General features: G+C 36.7%; 1 protein-coding gene across 1 annotated transcript; it reads left to right on the top strand.

Annotated features, from left to right (window-relative positions):
* Positions 1 to 7,232: 7,232 nt before the first annotated feature.
* On the top strand, positions 7,233 to 20,744 carry LOC115918446 (intraflagellar transport protein 57 homolog). Its single transcript, XM_030978680.1, has 10 exons — positions 7,233 to 7,346; positions 8,291 to 8,430; positions 10,209 to 10,299; positions 12,829 to 12,900; positions 13,772 to 13,870; positions 15,048 to 15,143; positions 15,818 to 15,949; positions 17,036 to 17,165; positions 18,631 to 18,783; positions 18,926 to 20,744. Exons 1-10 carry the CDS (start codon positions 7,233 to 7,235, stop codon positions 18,955 to 18,957), a joined length of 1,059 nt encoding a protein of 352 aa, XP_030834540.1. The 3' UTR covers positions 18,958 to 20,744.
* The last annotated feature ends 617 nt before the right edge of the window (positions 20,745 to 21,361 follow it).

Here is a 21,361-nt window from a genome sequence, read left to right on the forward strand (position 1 = left end):
TACTTTCTCAAGAAAGTAGTCTAATCGAATTGTAAACTCGTGAGCACATAGTAAGCACTATTTTTTTGGTCCTCGAAATTTGAAAAATCGCACCCCCCCCCCCCCCCTTGAGCGCCAGGGGGGGGGGGGGCATCTCCGAAAATAGGTAAAATTAATGTGTTTTTACACGTTTTTTTTTCCAGGGGGACCACCGATCAGAAAATGCCGAGAGCGACAAAGATAAGAAACAAAAATATCGACAAGAAAGAAAAAGGAGAAGAAAGGGTTCAAACAAAAAATAGTTCAGGTAACTATAATACTCATGAGAAGAAAAGCGAAAGTCAAGAGTTACAACAAGAAAAGACAAAGAAAGACACGATAGAAAATCGAAGAAACGAAGGTTACAATCAATTATAACAACTTTGGGATATTATATCAATGATCAAACTCAAGGTGTCAATTGTTTAAATCTCTTTTCTCTGAATGTGAGAGGGCTAAGAAATAAGCAAAAAAAGAAATATGTTGTTTCAATTTCTTGTTAGACAAAAGTCAAATGTAATTTTATTACAGGAAACATTTTTGACAAAAGAAATACAAAAAAAAATTGATAAAGAATGGGGAGGCAAAACTTTTCACTCGTTTGGGACGAAGCATAGCAGGGGTGCTGTAATCCTCATAAAGAAGAACGTGTCATTTCATACCAGATTAATTCACCTATCAAGTGACGGTAGAGTTATAGTGGTTGAAATAGAAGCAGGAGAGAGAATTTTTTTGTTGATTAATGTCTATGCACCAACTGAAAAAAAGAACAAAGATGCGTTCTATGAACGTCTATCTAGATGTATAAGAAATGTTGACAAATTAGATTCCTATGCATTGATTATTGGTGGTGACTTTAATTGTGTTAACGATGCGTTGTTTGATACAGGCGCGTACGACCGGGGGGGGGGTGACCCCCCCCCCCTTTAACTTTTTTAATGTGTGTATTTTGGACTTATTCCCCCCCCCTTTGGAATTTTTAAAAATAACAAATAACAAAAAATAACAAAAATTGTGGTAATGAGTGACCCCAAAAATTGACATTACCCCCCCCCCCCCCCAACGAAACGAAATATCGATCGGCCAAATTTTTAATTTTTGAGACACACACAAACAAAATGTCCTCTTAACCCCCCCCCCCCCCCCCCCCCGCCGCTTATTCAGCGGCTGGCTGAGTGGTTGCGAAATTTTCGGCGTGATCTTCAAATTTAACCCCCCCCACCCCCCCCCCCCCCCCCCTCGAAAACAACTCCTTGTTAAAGAATGAGGAATATAAAATGGGTGTTAGAAATGTTATCCGGAATGTGACTTTTGAACATGGGACAGAGTCTGACACTAGTTCGCAGTTTGTGTGGGACATGTGTAAATCAAAGATTCGTGATTATACTATTATGTTTGCAAAAAAAAAAAAATTAAATGAAAGGAAAGTTTTATTTGAGTTAGTTGAATGATTGCACGATCAAGTATGCAACGGAAGAAAAGAACAAGAAGAAGAGTTGACTAGTGTAAAAATGGAGTTAAATGCATATTACAAATATTTATGTGATGGTGCTAGAGTTAGAACAAGGGTAACTCTGTTTGAAGAAGGGGAAAGTAATTCCAAATATTTTTTAGGTTTAGAAACAAGAAACGGTGCAAAACGATCCAACTCTTGTTTAAGGATTGGGGGAAAGTTGGAGTACGACAAGGACAAAATCTTAAAATTTATTGAGAAGTTTTACTCAAGACTCTATAGGCCAAATGAGTGTAATGACGAATTAATAGATTCATACATGACAGAAGTAGAAATACCACGTCTAAATAGACACGAAGCAGATGCATGCGAAGGGCTCGTTACAATGAAAGAGATTACTGAAGCGATAACAGAATTTTATAAAGAATTTTGGTCACAAGTAAATGATATGGTTCTTCATAGTTTGAACGAGGCTTTTCAGAAAGGAAATTTAAGTTATTCAAAAGGAAAGGCGTTATTACTTTATTATTTAAAGGTGATGGAGATAAACAGGAACTTGAAAATTGGAGACCAATAACTCTTTTAAATATAGACTACAAGATATTAGCGATGGTTTTGACCAAAAGATTACGAAATGTGTTAGCAGATATTATTAATGAAGATCAAGTAGGCTATTTAAAGGGTAAAAGCGGTATTTATAATGCTAGACTAGTTCAAGACGTGGTTGACTACCATCATTTAACGGCTAAAGATGGGGCAATTATTTTTACAGATTTTAGAAAAGCTTTCGACTCGTTGGAATGGATATACAAGTGTTTGCAGTTATATGGTTTCAGGCAATCCTTTCGGCAATGGATTGAATTGTTATATTCAAATCCAAGCGTATCAGTTACAGTAAATGGATGGTTTACTGGCAATATTAAACCATCTAGAGGCATAAGGCAAGGTTGTCCCCTGTCTGCCCTACTTTTTATCCTGAGTATCGAAGTTTTAAGCAACAGAATAAGACAGAATGTAAATATTAAAGGTATTACTATCGGAAGACACAAAACAGAAATTAAGGTAGCTCAACTGGCTGATGATATGACAATTTTTGTACAAGACGTTAAATCTGGAAGGAAGGTAATAAAAGTGAATGAAAATTTTGAAAGGGTATCGGGAATACATTTAAATACGAATAAAACTAGAGCTATATGGTTGGGCAAAACTTCTCCTTCAGAGACAATAAAGAATATAAGTTGGTGTGATACTTTTGTTAAATCTCTGGGTATATACTTCAGTAAGAATAAATCTTTGAGTATGAATATGAATTGGTCTCAAGAAAGATTCATTAAAATACAACAACTTTTACATTTTTGGAAACGGAGGAACTTGACATTTTAAGGGAAAGTAATTATCTTAAAAAGCCTTGTTATTTCAAAATTGATTTATACAGCTCAAGTTTTATCGTGCCATATGGAATGGATAAAAGCGTATGCAAAGTTGTTTTATAATTTTGTATGGGGTAATAGAGCAAAAGTGAAAAAGGAAAACATGATAAATACTCTTCAAAATGGAGGCATGAATATGGTTGACATGTGTACACAATTTATGTCGTTACGAATAAAATGGTTGTTTAGCTTCCTAAGTTTTAAAGAACGCCAAGAAAAGAAAGGGGATGGATAATTTTTTTGAGTATTGGATTGAAAAATTGGGAGGGATTGATATCATTATGAATTGTAAATGTTTACCAAAATATGTGACTTCTTATAGAGGGAAAATACCTTACTTTGTACATGGTTTACTGTAAAGCGAGTTAATTATGTAAAAGATATACACCACACCCATGGAAGTGTTACAAAATAAATGATTTGGTTAAATTGTGATATCAAATTTAAAGGAAAAGCATTGTTGTATACAAATTGGATAAAATCGGGTAACTTATTTTTAGGGGATATAGTGATAGGAAATAGATTTTTGACAGTCAAAGAATTGAAAGATAAACTTATCTATTATGATGGTAGATGGTTGAGTGAATATGCCAAAATAAGAACCGCAATACAACAAAGATGGAGGCGAATCATAAAATATGGAGAACAAGTATTATGATTTTAACGATTACAAACGTAAATCAGTGATATACTCTAATTTGAATTTGAATAGTTTTGAATTATCAATACACTCTATTACTGTGAAAATAATATAAACGGAACTCATAAAATTAATCCAAAAACCATCTAGGGCGGTAGACTTCTGGAACAAAATCTTACAGACAAATTTTTCTATTAAGTGGGATTCTTTATGGTTATTTAAATTGAAATATGCTCGTGATAATTATTTGATACAATTCAACTTTAAATTTATGTATAATATTTTACCAACACCTGTTAATTTATTCAAATGGAAAATCAAAGAAAACGATTTGTGTTATTACTGTAGAAAACCTGGTACTATAATACATGTATTTTTTTAATGCGAACATCAAGATATTTACCGAATTTGGAACGTTATTGAAATATTATTATGTAACTCCTTCTGTTAATTTTTTTAATTCTCACCCATTTGTGTTGTATATGGTTTTCATGACGCAAAAGAAAATGTTGATTGATTTAATACTTCATTATGCTTTATTACAATCTATAAAACGAGTGTTGGAAATCAATTTAATACAAATGTAGTGACGAGAATAATAAGCAAATATTTTTTGTTTATGTTGAAATACAAAATAGAAGTAGAGGAAAATAAAACTAAGACAACTGATTTGAATATTACTGAGAAGACAATTACTGATTTACAATCTGCTATCAAATAAATAGAGATATATAATTTGATTTGACCTCATTTAAACATGTGATTAAATAAGTGCTTTGTTATGAATATTTATGTACTACGATGTTATCCGTGATTTTATCTGAATAAAGATTTATTTCAACAACAAATATAAAAATATAGCCCCGAAAAAAGGTTTTGCCACCGCCCGGCTCGTATTGTAAGACAGCATGCCTAAATAATTTGCAGTATGGATAAGTTTAGAGGGAAAGCTCAGCCTTGGTAAAGCAGTGGTCTCGTAATCCGGCGACCCGGGTTCGAAACCATGGCGATGCGCTAGTGCCCTTATAAATATTATGCCCTTACAAAAATGTGTTTATACTGAATTGTATTAATGCATGCGCATCAACACAACACCCCCCCCCCCCCATAAACGATTAGATGACTTCTTACAGCCAAACTGTTTGCTTGCTGAGTTTACAGCATTTTCATAATTTTTTTACCCCACCCGTCAATGACCAGCCGATCGGGGAAAGTCCCCGAATCTTCTAGGCTAACGTGATGTCACAGTAAGACTGTACTCCGTTCTCCAGCGCAGAGCAATTTGGACGTACACATAATAATGTCCCCAACTTTTAGTCCAGTCTCCATGTGACTTGCATGTACTGTATATGTACTGCACTTAACATGTTATTGCGCCATACATGTGTACATGTTTCTTCAAGGCGAACCCAACGCTGAATGCATGCAGTGCGAAACTGAGAGGATAATTCAACTTCAACAATTCAAGTTCAAACCTGATTTTGTAACTAGGTATGTATTCGATAACCGTAACGTAGAACTAGTATTTATGTAATATGTTGATACATGTAGTGAAATAAATTGACAGCATTAATTATGTGACTTTGAATGAGTAAAATTGTGAAAAGATGATTGACTTTGCCACGCCACGTAAGTCTATGTAACGTGTCTCATATCGACAATCTACACAACTGAGGTTTGGGTGGGTGGCAATGCAGTCGGTACCGGGCCGTGCGAGCGACACGATTGCGCAGCAGTCTGGCTGGCGCCGGTGTGTGTAGGCCTATGTGTAATTCGGATATTACAGACATGTATCAATCAGATATTATTATTTACGTCTGGGGACCGACCTTTAATGTCACCATCCAAAAGACGTGGGTTTTGAACCTGCATTCTCGGCTGAATCAGTTTTTGGGGTCCATTGTTTAATAGCTTGATTACACTGCACAGATGCACGTTATCGCGCCACAACGCCTCGTTGGGATCTTGTTAACGGTATTTAATATGCATGCATGCCTAGCTGTCATCTAGCATCTGTTCTGTTTGAACGTATGGTTATGATTGTCACTCTTGACAACTGTATGGTACCCTGACCTCAGTAAATTAATCAATAAATCATGTTGGTCATCCTTTATTTTCTGACGTATGCCTAGTCCTTATCGTTGCATCCACCCCAAGTCTAATAATTAATATACACATAGCTCGTGCTTGCTTGCTAAAGCCGTCGAGTCTGGCACAGCTACCACGCCGAGAGCCTGAAACAATTGAAATTCATGTGCATCATACCTAATTTTTAGTTAAGTCTAAATCTCTTAAGACTTAAGAGCAATAAAATCAGAAATTAAAGTCTTACTGATACTATGCAAAATTTACTTTATTCATTTGTTTTGTCATGTTTTACTCCCAAGTATGGTTGATGTTGAAAACATTTCAAGCTAGCTAGTCTAGCGACGTGTGTTGCGCGGGCAGCTAGCGTCATAGCTAGTACATGATGTACATGTATAGCCTTAAGGGCTCTCTCGAAATGTTTTTTTAATGATATTATTCGAGAGAGCCTTAAACGGCTCCCATACCCCTGCACGGAGAGGCATGTAAACAAAACTCAAAAGTGGTCCAAAATCACACTTTCGCGCACCCGACCAATATTGGACAGTGGCTTTGATAAATTTTGTCGTGGTTTTGGTCTTAATTAGCGCTTTAATTTCAAAATCGGATCTAAAAATAACAAAATAAGAGCAATTTTCTTACCAGACCGATACAGCTCAGCTCCCTTTTCACGTGTACCGTGTGAATTCACGATGTCTACACAATGGTGATGACCTCTGACTGGCACTTCCGTAATTGTGGGTAAATTGTGCTGCTTCCGTATAATGCGCTGTATGAGTGTTATTCAGCGCATTATACGGAAACAGCACATTTACGAAGTGCTAGTCAGAGGTCATCACCATTGTGTAGACATCGTGAATTCACACGGTACACGTGAAAAGGGAGCTGAGCTGTATCGGTCTGGTAAGAAAATTGCTCTTATTTTGTTATTTTTAGATCCGATTTTGAAATTAAACGCTAATTAAGACCAAAACCACGACAAAATTTATCAAAGCCACTGTCCAATATTGGTCGGGTGCGCGAAAGTGTGATTTTGGACCACTTTTGAGTTTTGTTTACATGCCTCTCCGTGCAGGGGTATGGGAGCCGTTTAAGGCTCTCTCGAATAATATCATTAAAAAAACATTTCGAGAGAGCCCTTAAGGCTATACATGTACAGTATAATTATGTACAACGTATGTCACTATCAGATCTAACGCACGCTGCATGTTTAGCTAGCGACAGCTGATGTATACATTTTGAGCTCGATAAATGCCTTAAAAATCTTGCAAAGTATTACTTTAATTTCTGATTTTATTGCTCGTAATAACATATGCAGGTTAAATCGACGTGATAAATTATAATTGTAAGATCCCTTGTTGACCATACATTGTGAGACAAACGAATATCACTAGCGATATTATTTTCGATATCAGTTCTTGGTCACCTCGTGTATTCTCTTGTCTGTGTGATAAGATATGAAGTGCATTAATGCCAGTAGTACGCTAAAAACAATTTGCGGTTTAACTTTAAGCTGCTGCATTATACTGTGACATATATGAACCACACGTCATGTACACTACCCTTTCTGCATCAATTTTCTTCCAGTAGGAATACTTGAGTTACCATGGCAACTGAAGAACAGGCCACTTCTCAGCCCCTCTTCAAGAACATTTCTGGTGACCTGGATGACCTCGAGGCCACGGAGATCGAGAGCTTGTGTGTGAACTGCGAGGAAAATGTAAGTTGATGTGAACGCATTTACCTGTACAGATCAAGGAGAAGATTGAGTTCTGGGCCCTATTTCATAAAGCTTGTTGTCAATAACAAGTTACAATAACTGTCATAAGCTACTGAAACAGTAGCATTCAAGTTCATTTTATTAAAAACCACACAAAACATGATATAATCTTTTACATAAAAAAGAGACTGGTAATAGTACATTAATTAACATATATTAACTTGATTACATCATAAAATGAATGGTTTAGGATTAAAGCTTGTGAGTGGGGCCCTATAGTCGACAAAATACATACATTAACACTATGGCAAGGTGAATAAAAAGAATGGAACGTATATACAAGCAAGGGATGGAAATACTAAGCTACATGATATTGAACACACAAATACTCAAACACACACGCGCGCACGCATTTCATTGGCTGAAAGCAGATTTGTCATAGAAATTCAGTATTTGTTATTGATAACACATTTTATGAAATGGGGCCCTGGATTCCTGGTAAAGACAACAATAAATTGTGAGCTTTTTCATTCCTTTTATTAATGTGAGAGGATATCATGGAAGCAATTTCTCCTGAAAAAAATGGCTCTTCTGACCTCTTCATACTTGAATTGTGATTAGAAATCGCTGAAGAATTTGGATCATAAGATCACGCCACGTGTGTGTTGTCCCGTGTGTACATTTCTGTGTGAAGTACATGTGACTTTAGGTAAGACCAAATCACTTTTTTTATCATCTTGATGATTTAGAAATCTCACAGCTTACACTGAGTCTTGGGTTGCTATATAATCAATCTTTTATAGATAAAGTAATATTGCATTTAGGTAGTGATCCTTGAGAAAGCTTCTCCCTCCCCTCTTTCTCTCTCCTTTCTTTCTCTCTCCCTTCTTTCATCTTATCTCTTTCTCTCCCACTCTCACAGGGGACAACAAAGCTTCTCCTGACCAGGATTCCGTTCTTCAAGTCTGTCGTCATCAGTTCCTTTGACTGCCCCCACTGTCACTATACCAACAACGAGATCCAGCCGGCCAGTGCCTTGCAACCACAAGGATGTATCCACGAGGTCGAGATCAGGACGGAAAAGGTAACAAACTTTAAAATTTCAATCACTACCATGAAGGGATGCCAGTGTTAGGCAATAGCCTGAATTCAGGCCCTGGCAAGTTATTTTCAGACCATAGTTTAGGCTTTTTTGTGTACAAAATAGCTCATTCTAGGTGATTTTCAGGCCCTCTGATCAATTATAACTAGCATCCCTGTACCATGGAAGCCTTGATTTTGATTGGCTGTTGAGCCCTGTTACCATGGTAGTTGCCATTGATGGCAAAGTTACCATCAATGGTAAGTTTCATGCAACGGGCCCTGGCCTTACTGTGAGTGGGCACTGATGCATAGCCAGCTGACTGTTACATGTATCTATTAGGTCGAGATCAAGACAGAAGAGTGGCCCTGTTCAGACTATAAGAATTTATATGAAATTCGTATAAAGAAAAACAATAAGAATATTTGTAGTGTGAAAGGGGGGGGGGGTACAGACTTGAAAACTGCATTGTATTTTGACAAAACTAGTTTTGAAGAAGTAAATGAAAGTGATCAGTGGACGCTCAAGATAGCCCCGTTCAGTCATATGATCCCCGTATGATGCGACGTTCAGAATAGAATGGGACCCTGATTCTTTATCACTTTTCCTTTTGAATTGATGCACAAACATGTGTTACACTAAACAATGTTTCAGTTCAGGATGGGGTAGGACTTTGCATGACCAAGCACTGATGATTTGCCAGCTGTCATGTTAGCTGACCTCTTCAAATCTAGTTTCTTCTAATGTATGTACTGCTTCTTTATACAATGATCATTTATCCAATACTCAAGCATGTATCCATGCCCCTAACTCTATGGTGATCCAGAGCTGCCAACTATTCCGTTTTTGCCGGAATTACTCTGTTTTTTCCTCCAAATTACTGTACTACGTTTTTTCTTCATAAAATACGTTTTTTAATAAATGTTTTTATTTTTTTTATTTTTTTTAATTTTTTTTTTACATACCGCACGTCAAACAACTTCCCTAAAATGGTGATTTGATCACAAATTCAATAGAAAACTAATTTTAAAACCTACTTGAAGAGAAAAATATTCTAAAAAAAATTAAATGCCGATAATACTAAAATTACCTGCTCGTATGGAAAAAACAGCATGATGAATGAACTGCATTGGAAGTTTTGCGCGTGGTTGTAAGTTTCGTTTTTATGAATTCCTTTTTTTTGCTTGAAATTCCTTTTTTTTGCCATCATGATTCCTTTTTTTGTTCGCACAAGGTTGGCAGCTCTGGTGATCTAACATTTGCTCAGCCAACCAACTGCTCTGGGTTTTATTTTGTCATAGTATTTAGGGTTAAGGTTAAGCTGCAGTTGGGTTTCGGCTTAGAGTCATGGTTAGGATTAGGGTTAGGGTTAGGCTTATGTGTAGTTTTTGGGCCAGGGTTAAAGTTAAGAATTTGGTTAGTATATGAAATTACAGCAGAACAAATTGTTGGAGGAGCATATGCAAAGATGCCAACTGTTCCGTTTTTGCCGTATTTGTTCTGTTTTTTCGCTATGAATACGGCAGTACGTTTTTTGTATGTTTTGTTACGTTTTTTTTTTTTTTTTTTTTTTTTAGTGATGTTTTTCTTAATTTCTGATCATGGGCTTTGTGTCTTAAGAATACTTTTTTTTTATTGAAGAAGGTTGGCATCTCTGCATATGTTGTACAACTTTTGATATATGATGGTTCTTTATATAACACTCCTTTGAATTTGTATCGTATAAATTTCCAGTAATATGACGAGGCAATTGTTTTTTCTTTGCTTTTGTCTATCAACAGGATATGGACAGGCAAGTTATTAGGACGAACTCTGCATCTGTGCGTATACCGGAACTGGATTTTGAAATCCCTGGTTTCACACAAAAAGGATGTGAGTATAAACTGAAGATCTTACTCTTTATATTTGTCTCTATCTCTCTTGCTCCCTGTCTCCCTCTCTCTCTCACACCTATCTCTCTCTCTCTCCCTCCCTCCCCTCCCCCTCTCTCTCTCTCCCTTCCTTCTTCGCTCCTTCTCTCATCAAAATACTGTTTAAATCAAATTATAGTACTGTGATATTATAGGACTGGGCAAACATAAATTGACTGAATGTAACCAGGACTTTGCAGATGATTTAAACTTATTTTATACACGATTTGATTGCAATGATTTTCATGATCAAAATGAATGCTTGAGTAAATCCTTGTTAAGTAAAATCACAAGTAATGTTGGCATTGTAATATCAGAGCTAGATGTGAGGAACATCTTAAGAAGAGTAAAAGTAAACAAGGCCACTGGACCTGATGACATCTCAAATCGGGTTCTTAAAACTTGTTATCAACAATTAGCTCCTATTTTTACGAGATTATATCAGTTAACTTTGGATCTAGGTGTAATACCACAAATATGGAAAACATCTTCGATTATACCAGTTCCAAAAGGGAATAGGAAAGGCAGAAGCACAGATCTGAATGCCTTTTGCCCTGTAGCACTCACATCTAATGTCATGAAATGTTTGGAAAGGTTGATTTTGAAACATCTATTGAGTCAAGCTGGCTCATTTATTGACCCCTTTCAATTTGCTTATAGACAGAATAGGGGAGTTGAGGACGCTGTTCTTGTCCTTCTTTATGGAATATATAGTCATTTAGATATCCCCAAATCATATGTAAGATGTGCCTTCATTGACCTCTCTAGTGCTTTTAATACCATAACTCCTCACCTTTTAATAAATAAACTGATAGAAATGGAGGTTGATGTTAAAATAGTGCTCTGGGTTCATAACTTTCTAACAAATAGACAACAATCAGTAAGACTTGGAAATATTAAATCCCCCACTTTGTTAACCAATACAGGAGCTCCACAAGGGTGTGTCCTTTCTCCCGTTATTTTCACTGTATACCAGTGATTGCGCTAGTACCAGTCAATGTTGTTCATTTATAAAGTATGCTGATGACACTGCCATCACAGGTTTCATTAAGGGAGGAAATAGTGAGAATGAGTATTTTTGTCAAGTTACCGGTAATCAGTTTGTTGAAGGGTGCGATCGACACAACCTATATTTGAATGTTCAAAAAAATCAAAGAGATTATTATAGACTTTTGACGTGACCTTAAATTATATCCTTTTGTATATTCATGAACAGGCAATCGAACACGTACATGAATATAAGTATCTTGGTAAGTATCTTGTACCTTGATTGATGATAAGCTACGATTTAATAAGAACACCAACGCTGTACACAGTAGAGCTACATGTAATCAACTGATGTTTTTTCTAAGGAAGCTCAAAAAATTTAACGTTGACAGGACGATCTTGCATCTTTTCTATCAGTCTATCATTCAAAGTGTTCTTCTATTCAATCTCATTTGTTTTTATGGAAATCTCACACAAGCAGACAAAACTAAACTCGAACATCCGAGGAAAATTGCTCAACGTATTATCGGCATTGAATTACCACCCCTATCAGTTTTGTTTGAAGATCGCTTATTGACTAAAATAACTTCTATTATGAAAGACCCATCACATCCACTATTTTCTTGTTTTACTTTTAACCGCTCAGGAATCCGCCTGCGTGTACCAATTACCCGTAGAGCCAGATACAGAAATTCTTTTATTCCAAATTCCATGCACATCTATAATGCACAAGTAACACAAAATTCTCAGCTTTAAGCGAAATAATAGCGATTATGATTATTTGTTAACTTTTTTTTCTACCCACCCAGTAAATAAACTTGTAGGGATTGGGTTGGAAAGTTTTCCACCTTATCACCTTTGTGGGTCAAAACATCCGTTGTTTAGCTCTGCTGCTGATTTTGTTGTATTTTTCTGTCATGCATTATAATCTGATTGTAAATTATGCCATCTCTCCTTCTCTATCTCTCCCCTTTCCCTTTGGACCCTTACCAACTCTCCCTATATTTCTCTCTTTTATCAGTCCTTCGAGCTTGAGCTCTCTTCTCCTTTCTCTTTCTGCTCGTATTTCGATTGTGATGCTGCTCCTATTCTACTTTCATATTCACATCTATATTAATACCTGAATTTATTCATGATGTGATTCAGAATTGTATTTTAAATTCTTGCTATGTATAAGTCATATAACTGTCTTTTCATGTTTTGTGCTGAAAGCCGGAGGACCGTACCTGCTCATAGACTTTTTCTTATAGAGTCTTGACGCCCTTCTGGCTTTCAGCACACGACACCATGTTTTTGTCTTATGTTTTATGTATTACATGCTATACCAATGGAAAACAAATTTCTGTATTATATTATGGACAATAAAATCTTGAATCTTGACATTTATTATAAGAAATTTAATTTCAAAAGTAAGAACAATCATCTTTGTCAAACCCATCATTCTTATCATGGTTATTATTAAATATCATCATAAACTTTGTCTCTCTTTTCTTGTCTCTATCAGGAGGAAGAAGATATAGTAGAAGAAGAAAGTTTTCTTGATCTGGAAGGGCTTAGGAATCTTCAAACGAACAAGGTTTGTACCTGCTTTATTCAAGGTTTTAAGGCTCAAGCGAATTCTTGATGGTGCTTTTAAAGCCAGTGGGTCGTCAGTTTCAATGTGCAGAAGGTCATAATTTGCGGACACCAGATTTGGTGGAAATACAGTCAAACCTGTCTTAACGACCACCTGTCTATAACGACCACCTATCCATAACGACCACTTAAAATCCCCCGTAAGATTTGGTGTTGCGAAGATACAGTTACAATGAGTTATCAATTTTGCATTACAATATAATAATATATGTATATGCTGTGTATAGATATGATACAATACATATTGATTGATATTTCACAGGTAATATAGTCACATGGATAAAACAAAAATTAAAAAACAAGTGGGATTATTTTCTGATGAAAAATGCCAAAATGAGTACACTGTCTCTTTTCTGGGTCATTAACTTATTTCTGTAAGTGATGTTTAACTTATAATTTGCAGTAAAGATTCTGTCCACTTACAAAATACATGGAGTTTGCATTTTGAAATCTGTAGCATTCATACAGATACACATACTTGTTTTCATACCGCTTTACTAACATATTCAATTTATGGATATTTCTTTCCTGGGGACCTAGTGATGAGTTATTCCAGTAACCTGTTATTAATGAATGAATGAACTACATACAATACTTGGAATCCAGTCTGCACACATTACGTGTTGCTATATCTTGCAAGCCTCTGGCAAGATTTTCAGGTTGTCAGGAACAAGTTTTGTTTATAAAAAGTATGCATAAAATTTGAATATGTTACTAAATCGGTATATTGAAGTGTCATGAATATAATGCATGAGACATTATTGATCCTTGACATTTGTTTGACCATTGTTTGACCTTTAACCCGTTGACAGGAAATAGCAGAGAGCTCTAGACCGGAGGAGATCATGGAGTCATCAGTTGATGCTAACGAGTGGAGGTTAGAGGTCAAGAGGGTGACCCCATCCCTAAAGGTACTATTGTCTTTGAAATGAATGGGCTGTCCCATATTGCCTCCATTACTGACCGTATTACAACATAGAGTACTTAAAAAACAGAGAGTTTCCTTCCATGAACTTTCCAGAACTTTGCCACTCTCCCCCAGGTGACGGAAATGGGTTCCCGTTAGGAAGTAATTCCTTGATTGATTTAGTGGCCTATTATGGCAGCTGAGATAAAGCTGGGGAAAATCTTCTCCCCCTCTCTCTCATTCTTCCTAAACTTATTTTCCTTGCCTACCTCTCCAACCTCTCCTCCTCCTTTACTCCATCTGCTTGCCTCTTCTCCCCTCTTCTCTCTTTACCCCCCCCCCCTACTTTCTCCTTTTCTTCCACTCTGTCTATTCCAAGTGGAATGACTTATTTACACTCGTTTACACTTTATCTCCCACCTATAATGTACCCTCTACTTTCTCCTCTCTTTCACATTTTCTTACATCGTTTCCTACTCCGAGCCTTTACCCACATGTTCAGAAAATCATAATCCCCTTAATTAATTTTTGTTGCCAACCTATGCATGATTAATAATTGTTACTATACATGATTAATATATGAATGAATGTTTATTGATCAATGATTAATTATACATGATTAATATATAATTGTTATTATGCATGATTGATATATATTTGTAACTGTAATGCATTATTGTTTGTATATGTTTTATATGTAGTGCGACCTGCCATGGTTTCGGAAAGGGAACATGGACCTGGGGGGTGTTTCACAAAGATTCTAAGTTGAGCTTATCTCTAAGTTGGACTTAAAAATTATGGAAAGCCATTAGCATCTTTGAAAATATTTTGTAAAAGTTATTTTGAAAGGCATAAAATGTTGATTCAAATCATTCATATTTTCTATCATCAAGGAGATTTCATGTTCTTGATGTGGATTTTATAAAAAAGTCTAAAATAATTTAATTTTTGCTTTTGAATATATTTCATTTTAAGGCTCCAATGGCTGTCCATAATTTTTAAGTCCAACTTAGTGTTAAGTTCTACTTAGGATCTTTGTGAAACACCCCCCAGGTCTTGAATGTACACATGTATTCCTTGTATATGAAATAAAGGCATGATTTAACAACATTATTATTATCATCATCATCATCATCAAAAATGTATTATTATTATTATCATTGTTATTATTTCCTTGAAAGGTCCACATTAGAACAGATAACAAGGACTGGAGAACACACGTGGATCAGATGCATCTACACAAAGATGGGATTGAGACGGCTCTCTCAGAGACTAAGGTAAGAGTACTTCAAAGCAAGATTGTAGGAGTTTGTCAGCCTTAATGTTGAATAAAAAGAACAATCACAATGCCAACAACATATACATGTAAAAGAGAAAATAAACAAGTATAAATCACAAACCAATACAAATATGGTTGCATTTGCAAAGGCCACAGGCCTGTCAATGGCTATCACCATTACACAAAATATGATATTTGTATATGTATATATATATATCTACCAGGTATATTAAAAAAAAAAGGCATTTAAGATATTATTAAGAAGCACAAGAATTACTTATCAACTAGGATTCATACTGTAAATGGCAATATAAATCAGTTGAAAATTAAGTATTTATAAAGAATATTAAAAAAAAGCAATATTAACTTAAAAAAAAAAAAAAAAAAAAAAAAATCTTTTAAAGCCCGTCTGCACTACTTTAGCCAGGAGGGATTGGGCCACCCAGCGTAGTCACTGACAGGTGGTTATCTCATCAAATCAGCTCTCAATTAACATAAGAAAAAGGGGATCATGGGGGACCAGCGGTCACCAATTAGGCATTGTTTGCTATATAGAGGGCGCAAGTAGCTATAAGTTGTGCAGTGGGGCTTTAAACACAGCAAGTGAGGGACAGATTTTATTTCATTGCTTAGGAATACCTTCATATCACCTCCATATTTATCATTTACCAGGGTTACCTCGACAAACTACACAAGGAGATCACAAGGACGTTGAAGAAGATAGGGAGCAGAGAGAAATACATCAATAACCAGCTTGAGCATCTACTACAGGACTTCAGAGGAACACAAGATGGTTTAGCCGAGGTAAGTCTGTATTAGAGGTGTTGTAGTCTAGTGGATTATAGCTGGACACCTACCCCCTGGGCATCCACCCCCGGAAAACCACCCCAGTCAACTACCCCCTAAGACAATTACTACCCCCTAAGACAACAACCCCCTAGGGCAACCACCCTCTAGGACGACTACCCCCTGGACAACTACCCCCCCAGACAACTAACTACTAGGAAAACTACCCCCCAGACAACTACCCCCTACAATTCATATTACCTTTATTTTGTAACTATTGTCTATTGTATAGATGAAGGAATGGTACAGACAGGCTAGTGGATGAGTGACAGAAAGAATAGGCTAGTAAGCAAATAACTACCGTTGGTGAAGGTGATGGGACAAACTATCACTTCCGAGGCGATCTGGATGTAGCTATCTTTCCGAAGCGAAGCTGAGGAAAGATAGCGAATACATTCTGATTGACGAGGAAGTGATAGTTTGCCATCGCTTGAAACCAAAAGGTGATTATTTGCTTTATATTCCACATCTAAAACAATTTATCTACAAAAAGAAAAGGACGCGTATGCATCTACATAAAAGACAGTAGGCCCAAATTCACACCAAAAAGGTTAAAAGTTTAACCCAACCCCTTGAGAGTACGGTGCGCGCATGTGTTTGCTTTAATTGCGCTCATTGGTAATGCGCGCTTAATTGCGCCTGTTTTAGTGCGCTTTTGGATAATCTTCAGTGAAAGTGCTTTGCCCTTTGTAGATAGTACATCTATCTTCAGTGAAAGTGCATTGCCCTTTGTAGATAGTACCTCTATCTTCAGTGGAAGTGCATTGCACTGTGTAGATAGTAGTACTATCTACACAGTGTAACGAACTTTTTGCTTCTCCCATCAATAATGGGCGAACTATCTTTCATCACGTGATTTACTTTTGACCAATCGTAGAACAAGATTCTTAGTATGTGGAATATAATTATCTTTATATTGCATTTATATAACCTTCATAACCCACTCATCTTACTATAATGTAACCTTCATTTGCTGTTATATATCACCTTCACACCAACCTCATTACCTCATATTACCATCTTACATTTGTTACTGTTGTACAGGTGAAGGAACAGTACAGGCAGGCTAGCGGTGGAGTGACAGAACGAACGAGACAACTTGCTGAAGTGACAGAAGAATTGGAACAGATAAAACAAGAGATGGAAGAGAGGGGGTCAAGCATGACCGATGGATGTAAGTTGAACTTTCTTTTTGTAAACTTTTGTTAGAGGTTTGAGGAAGCGAGTAAAGTTTATTTGGCAGAGTGTCTATCTGTTAACAATAGATTGAATATGAATCCAGCTCAGGCAGAGGATTGAAGCGTGCATTATGTGTTAACATGCCCCTCCTCTGGCCCATAGGCATAGGTGAGGTTACAGTCGAGAACTCTGTCCCTCAGATAGGATGTTAATTGGAGGCCCATGTGGAGGAGAGCTGCCACCTTTCTATGTTAAAGGGATCGAGTCACTCGTCAGTATCCATGTGCAGAAGGCCATAATTCCCTGACACCAGACTTGGTGGAAATACCATTAATGGGATTACAAATCTGCACACAGCAAACCCGTTTGCCAGTCAAGAATAACCCCCTAATCTCTCGGAGAGCTCGAGAGTCTTCGGGTGAGGGAAAAGTAAAGCATTACCTAAGGTCTAATGGTCATAAAACTGAAGGCTAACTCTGGTGATTGACAACACCTGTTATTGGGTAAACACCCGAATGGTGTCGAATTCCCCATGAGAGCTGACTTTTATGTGTCTTTAAGAACACACTGGCTTAGAGGTACACCTGCACATTCTAAAACAACAATGTGTTGATTTGTTTATGTTTTTTGTTCAACAAAAAAAATTAGTTAATTTCATTATTTATATGGAAGTGTCTTAGTCGAGCGGTTTAAGCACTTAACTTGAAATGATACCTGACTCAACATTAACGTCCTTTGGCAAGGTGTTAATCTACATTTGCTACTCCATACCCTGGAGAGAAATGGGGACCTGATAGGATGATGAAAGCCTTTGTGTTAGTAATTGCCATATGCATTCACGGTGACCATATGGTAGGAATACTCCCCGGGGAGTGGAGTTGGTGCACATTTTGTGTGATGAGGAATCCGATGATCGGGGTAATAATATCTGTAAACCGCACAGAGACGGTATTTTGTATAAAAGGGACTTGGTAACATTGTTCAGATGAGAGAAAAATGGTGCTAAGGTAGTGACTTCAATGCTTTTAATGTACAATTAAAGATAATCTGAAAGTTTGAGTGAAAACAGACCATTATTAATGATAGAAATCAGGAAAAACTTATATGATCGATTCCTTAATTCTCCCAACTATATTATTGCAATTTAATTAAATTTTAGGTTAATGTTAATTGTCACAAAGCAATGAATTGGTTCTATATGGTTGGGAGAATTTACTGTTAGAGGGTGTCGCACAGTGACGCCTTCAAAGAAAACCATAAATATCTTTGTGGTTTGAGAATTTTTTAAGGATTTTTTGCATGTTAGAGGGTCAGTACAGTAGAAGTAATATACTAAGTAACATTTCATACCAAAACTAAGTATTTTTGTCATCAACCTTCAACAATGTTTCTGAGTCACTTTAAGCGTTATGTAAATCCAGATTATTATTATTTTTTATTATTATTCATTTATCTTGCAGCTCCGTTGGTGAAGATCAAGCAAGCTCTCCAGCGTCTGAAGAACGAGGTCATCCAGATGGACGTCAGGGTAGGGGTTGTGGAGCAAAACCTTCTTCAAGCAAAGCTCAAAGACAAGACTAACATGCAAAGGGATATGAATAAACCCATTGGAAATGGGAATGATTATGATTATTAAAAGGGATAAACATGACTGCATCTATTTTCAAGAAGCCAGATGGTTGTCAGGGTAAGGGTTGTGGAGCAAAACCTTCTTCAAGACTAACATGCAAAGGGATATGAATAAACCAATTGGAAATGCAAATGAATATGATTATTTAAAGGGATAAACACGATCGCATCTATTTTCAAGAAGCCAACACAAGGGGAATTTCAATACCCTATTGTACATCCGGCCATAGATATCATGTTCTGATTACCGGTATGTAGTACGTCGTTGTAATGATCACACATTTCAATAGGAGACCCACAGCTATTGAAATTGCTTTAGGTTGATTTTCCAAAGTAGTTGCGATCGAGATTATAAAAGTTTGGGGTAAGAATAACACAGACTATAGGCTAAGCATTAAAGCAATGTTGGAAGAGAAGTATGCAGATTACTATAGGAGTTTAAAATAGGGGTTGTGGAGCAAAACTTCCGGGGAAAGCTGAAAGATAAGATTGTCATGCAAAGAGATGTGAATAAACATATTGGTATTAAATGCTAATGAATATGATTGTAAAAAAAAGAAAACTAAATGGGATATGATTGGTACAGGCTACAGGCAGCGCAAAGATGTATAATGCAAAACCTTGTCGGTTTGTTTGTTTACCTGACTGCTAAGAAAGCTAAGGAGCGTTTATGCTTGTATGTAAACAATCAGGGACAGACAGATTAAGGACTATCCGAGGGGCTTGCTATGGTACTGAGAATTAGTGCCTTATCAAAGGGCACACACGCATCGACTTGCTTTCGATCCCGGGACCTTTAAGGTACGAGACCACTGCTCTACCCCTGAGCCTCCTCAAATATCAGGGACGCCAGTTTTCAGGCAATAGCCTAAATTTAGGCCCTGGCGAGTTATTTTCATAACATAGTTTAGGCTTTTTTTGTGTACAAACTAGCTCATTCTAGGTGATTTTCAGGCCCTCTGATCAATTTTAACTGGCATCCCTGAAATATGAATGTTTGTTTCAAATCTGGGTATGAATCACACATGCTAGTGAATATGATCATTAGTTGTGTGACAGATTGTTAAAGGCCATGATGTAAGTCTCAAACCATACCTTACAGTTTGGTCCTCTCACCCTCCTGGCAGTATCCTTCCCAGGGAGCAGTGAGTTCAGCTGAACTGCCTATGATCAGACACAGGCTGCTTTGCAGCAAGAATGAAGCTCTGGGGTCTCAAAGACTCTCACCGTGTCCATGTAGTCAAATTCAGACTGTATGAGTATGCTCTGAATGAGTGTGCTGGAACAGGACCCCAATCTGCTATCACTGATATAAATTTACAAACCGCATCCGGTGTTATATTGAAACAATTGTCAGTTTTAAATTGCTATGGTTGGTGTACGAACTACTATAACTGACCAATCACAAATAAACATGGAGTACATCGACTTTTAGATTTCCACTTAATTCAATCTGCTTTGGTGCGATGATTAAATTTATGGATGGTAAATCAAATTTTTCATAAAAACATGACCTTATTTCTCAAAACCATCTTAATTACAAGTTCAGCAACATCCCATCCAAATATGCTTGAACAAGCGTTTAAATGAGATGCTGACGAACTTGTATTTCAGATTGTTTTGTGAAACGATGCCTATAGATTCCTAAAAAAGTAATGAATTTATAATAATTATTTCCATGCACCAGGATTCTTGACAGAGCAATAGATAAATAGATCGAAGTATATTCTGGTAATGTAGTAGGAGACTTTGTTATCCATCAAACATTGGATATTGGAAATCATTGTGAATATCTGTGTTTAACATTATGTAAATTAATAAAGTTCTGTATATGTATGTAAATAGCTCTTTTTGTGAAAATACATAGATGAGCACCATGTAATAAGTAGTTCTTTGTACATCTGTTGTAAAGTGTGAATAAAAAGCCTATTTGAAAAAAAAGTAACAAACCCAACATCCTTTGTGTGGTAATTTTGTACTTGAAGCCATTACACTCAGCTCATCCAGTAGTGTCTTTTGACATGCAGATTACACCAAGATGCAGGGTTTCCACAGTCATGGAGAAACTCATAAAAAATAACTTTTTTTTGGAAAGTCATGGAAAATGAAGAAAAAAAAATCCCAAAGTCGTGGAATGTCATGGAAATTGATTGTGGGTGTGGGCCTTACGGTTAGAACTTACAAATTTGTATGCCGCTTGGATGCCGCAGGCACATCAAAATGGTACTTGTCTGGTTATCAAAAAAGGCAAGATGGGTCATAGAAAGTTATTGGAATTTGGTTTTCACTTTTCTTAAAAAAATACCCGCTCTATTCCATGCCATATCTTCCACTTCACTACACCACTGCATGTACCCCTCCCCCAAACCTCTATCATACATCTATCAAATCTCTCCTTTCTCTCGTTTGCTTGCTCTATTTCTCACTTCTCTTCCCCTAACACCCCCCCCCCCCCAACCCTCTCATACACCCCAAGATTTTGATCTCCTTTCTCTCCTTCCTTCCTCTTACTGGTACATATTGGCCATCTATCTCTACATCCGTAATTATGATCTAAATCTC

This window comes from Strongylocentrotus purpuratus, unplaced genomic scaffold (genome assembly GCF_000002235.5).
Source record: "Strongylocentrotus purpuratus isolate Spur 01 unplaced genomic scaffold, Spur_5.0 spur5_scaffold_1, whole genome shotgun sequence".
Taxonomy (NCBI): domain Eukaryota; kingdom Metazoa; phylum Echinodermata; class Echinoidea; order Camarodonta; family Strongylocentrotidae; genus Strongylocentrotus; species Strongylocentrotus purpuratus.

Excerpts from the sequence above, each read along its gene's own strand:
- LOC115918446 (XM_030978680.1), top strand. The coding sequence starts at position 7,233 with ATGGCAACTGAAGAACAGGCCACTTCTCAGCCCCTCTTCAAGAACATT. Across the intron at positions 10,300-12,828 it reads TGGTTTCACACAAAAAGGAT|GAGGAAGAAGATATAGTAGA; the intron begins GTGAGTATAAAC and ends TGTCTCTATCAG. Across the intron at positions 18,784-18,925 it reads TATGAATAAACCCATTGGAA|ATGCAAATGAATATGATTAT; the intron begins ATGGGAATGATT and ends AACCAATTGGAA.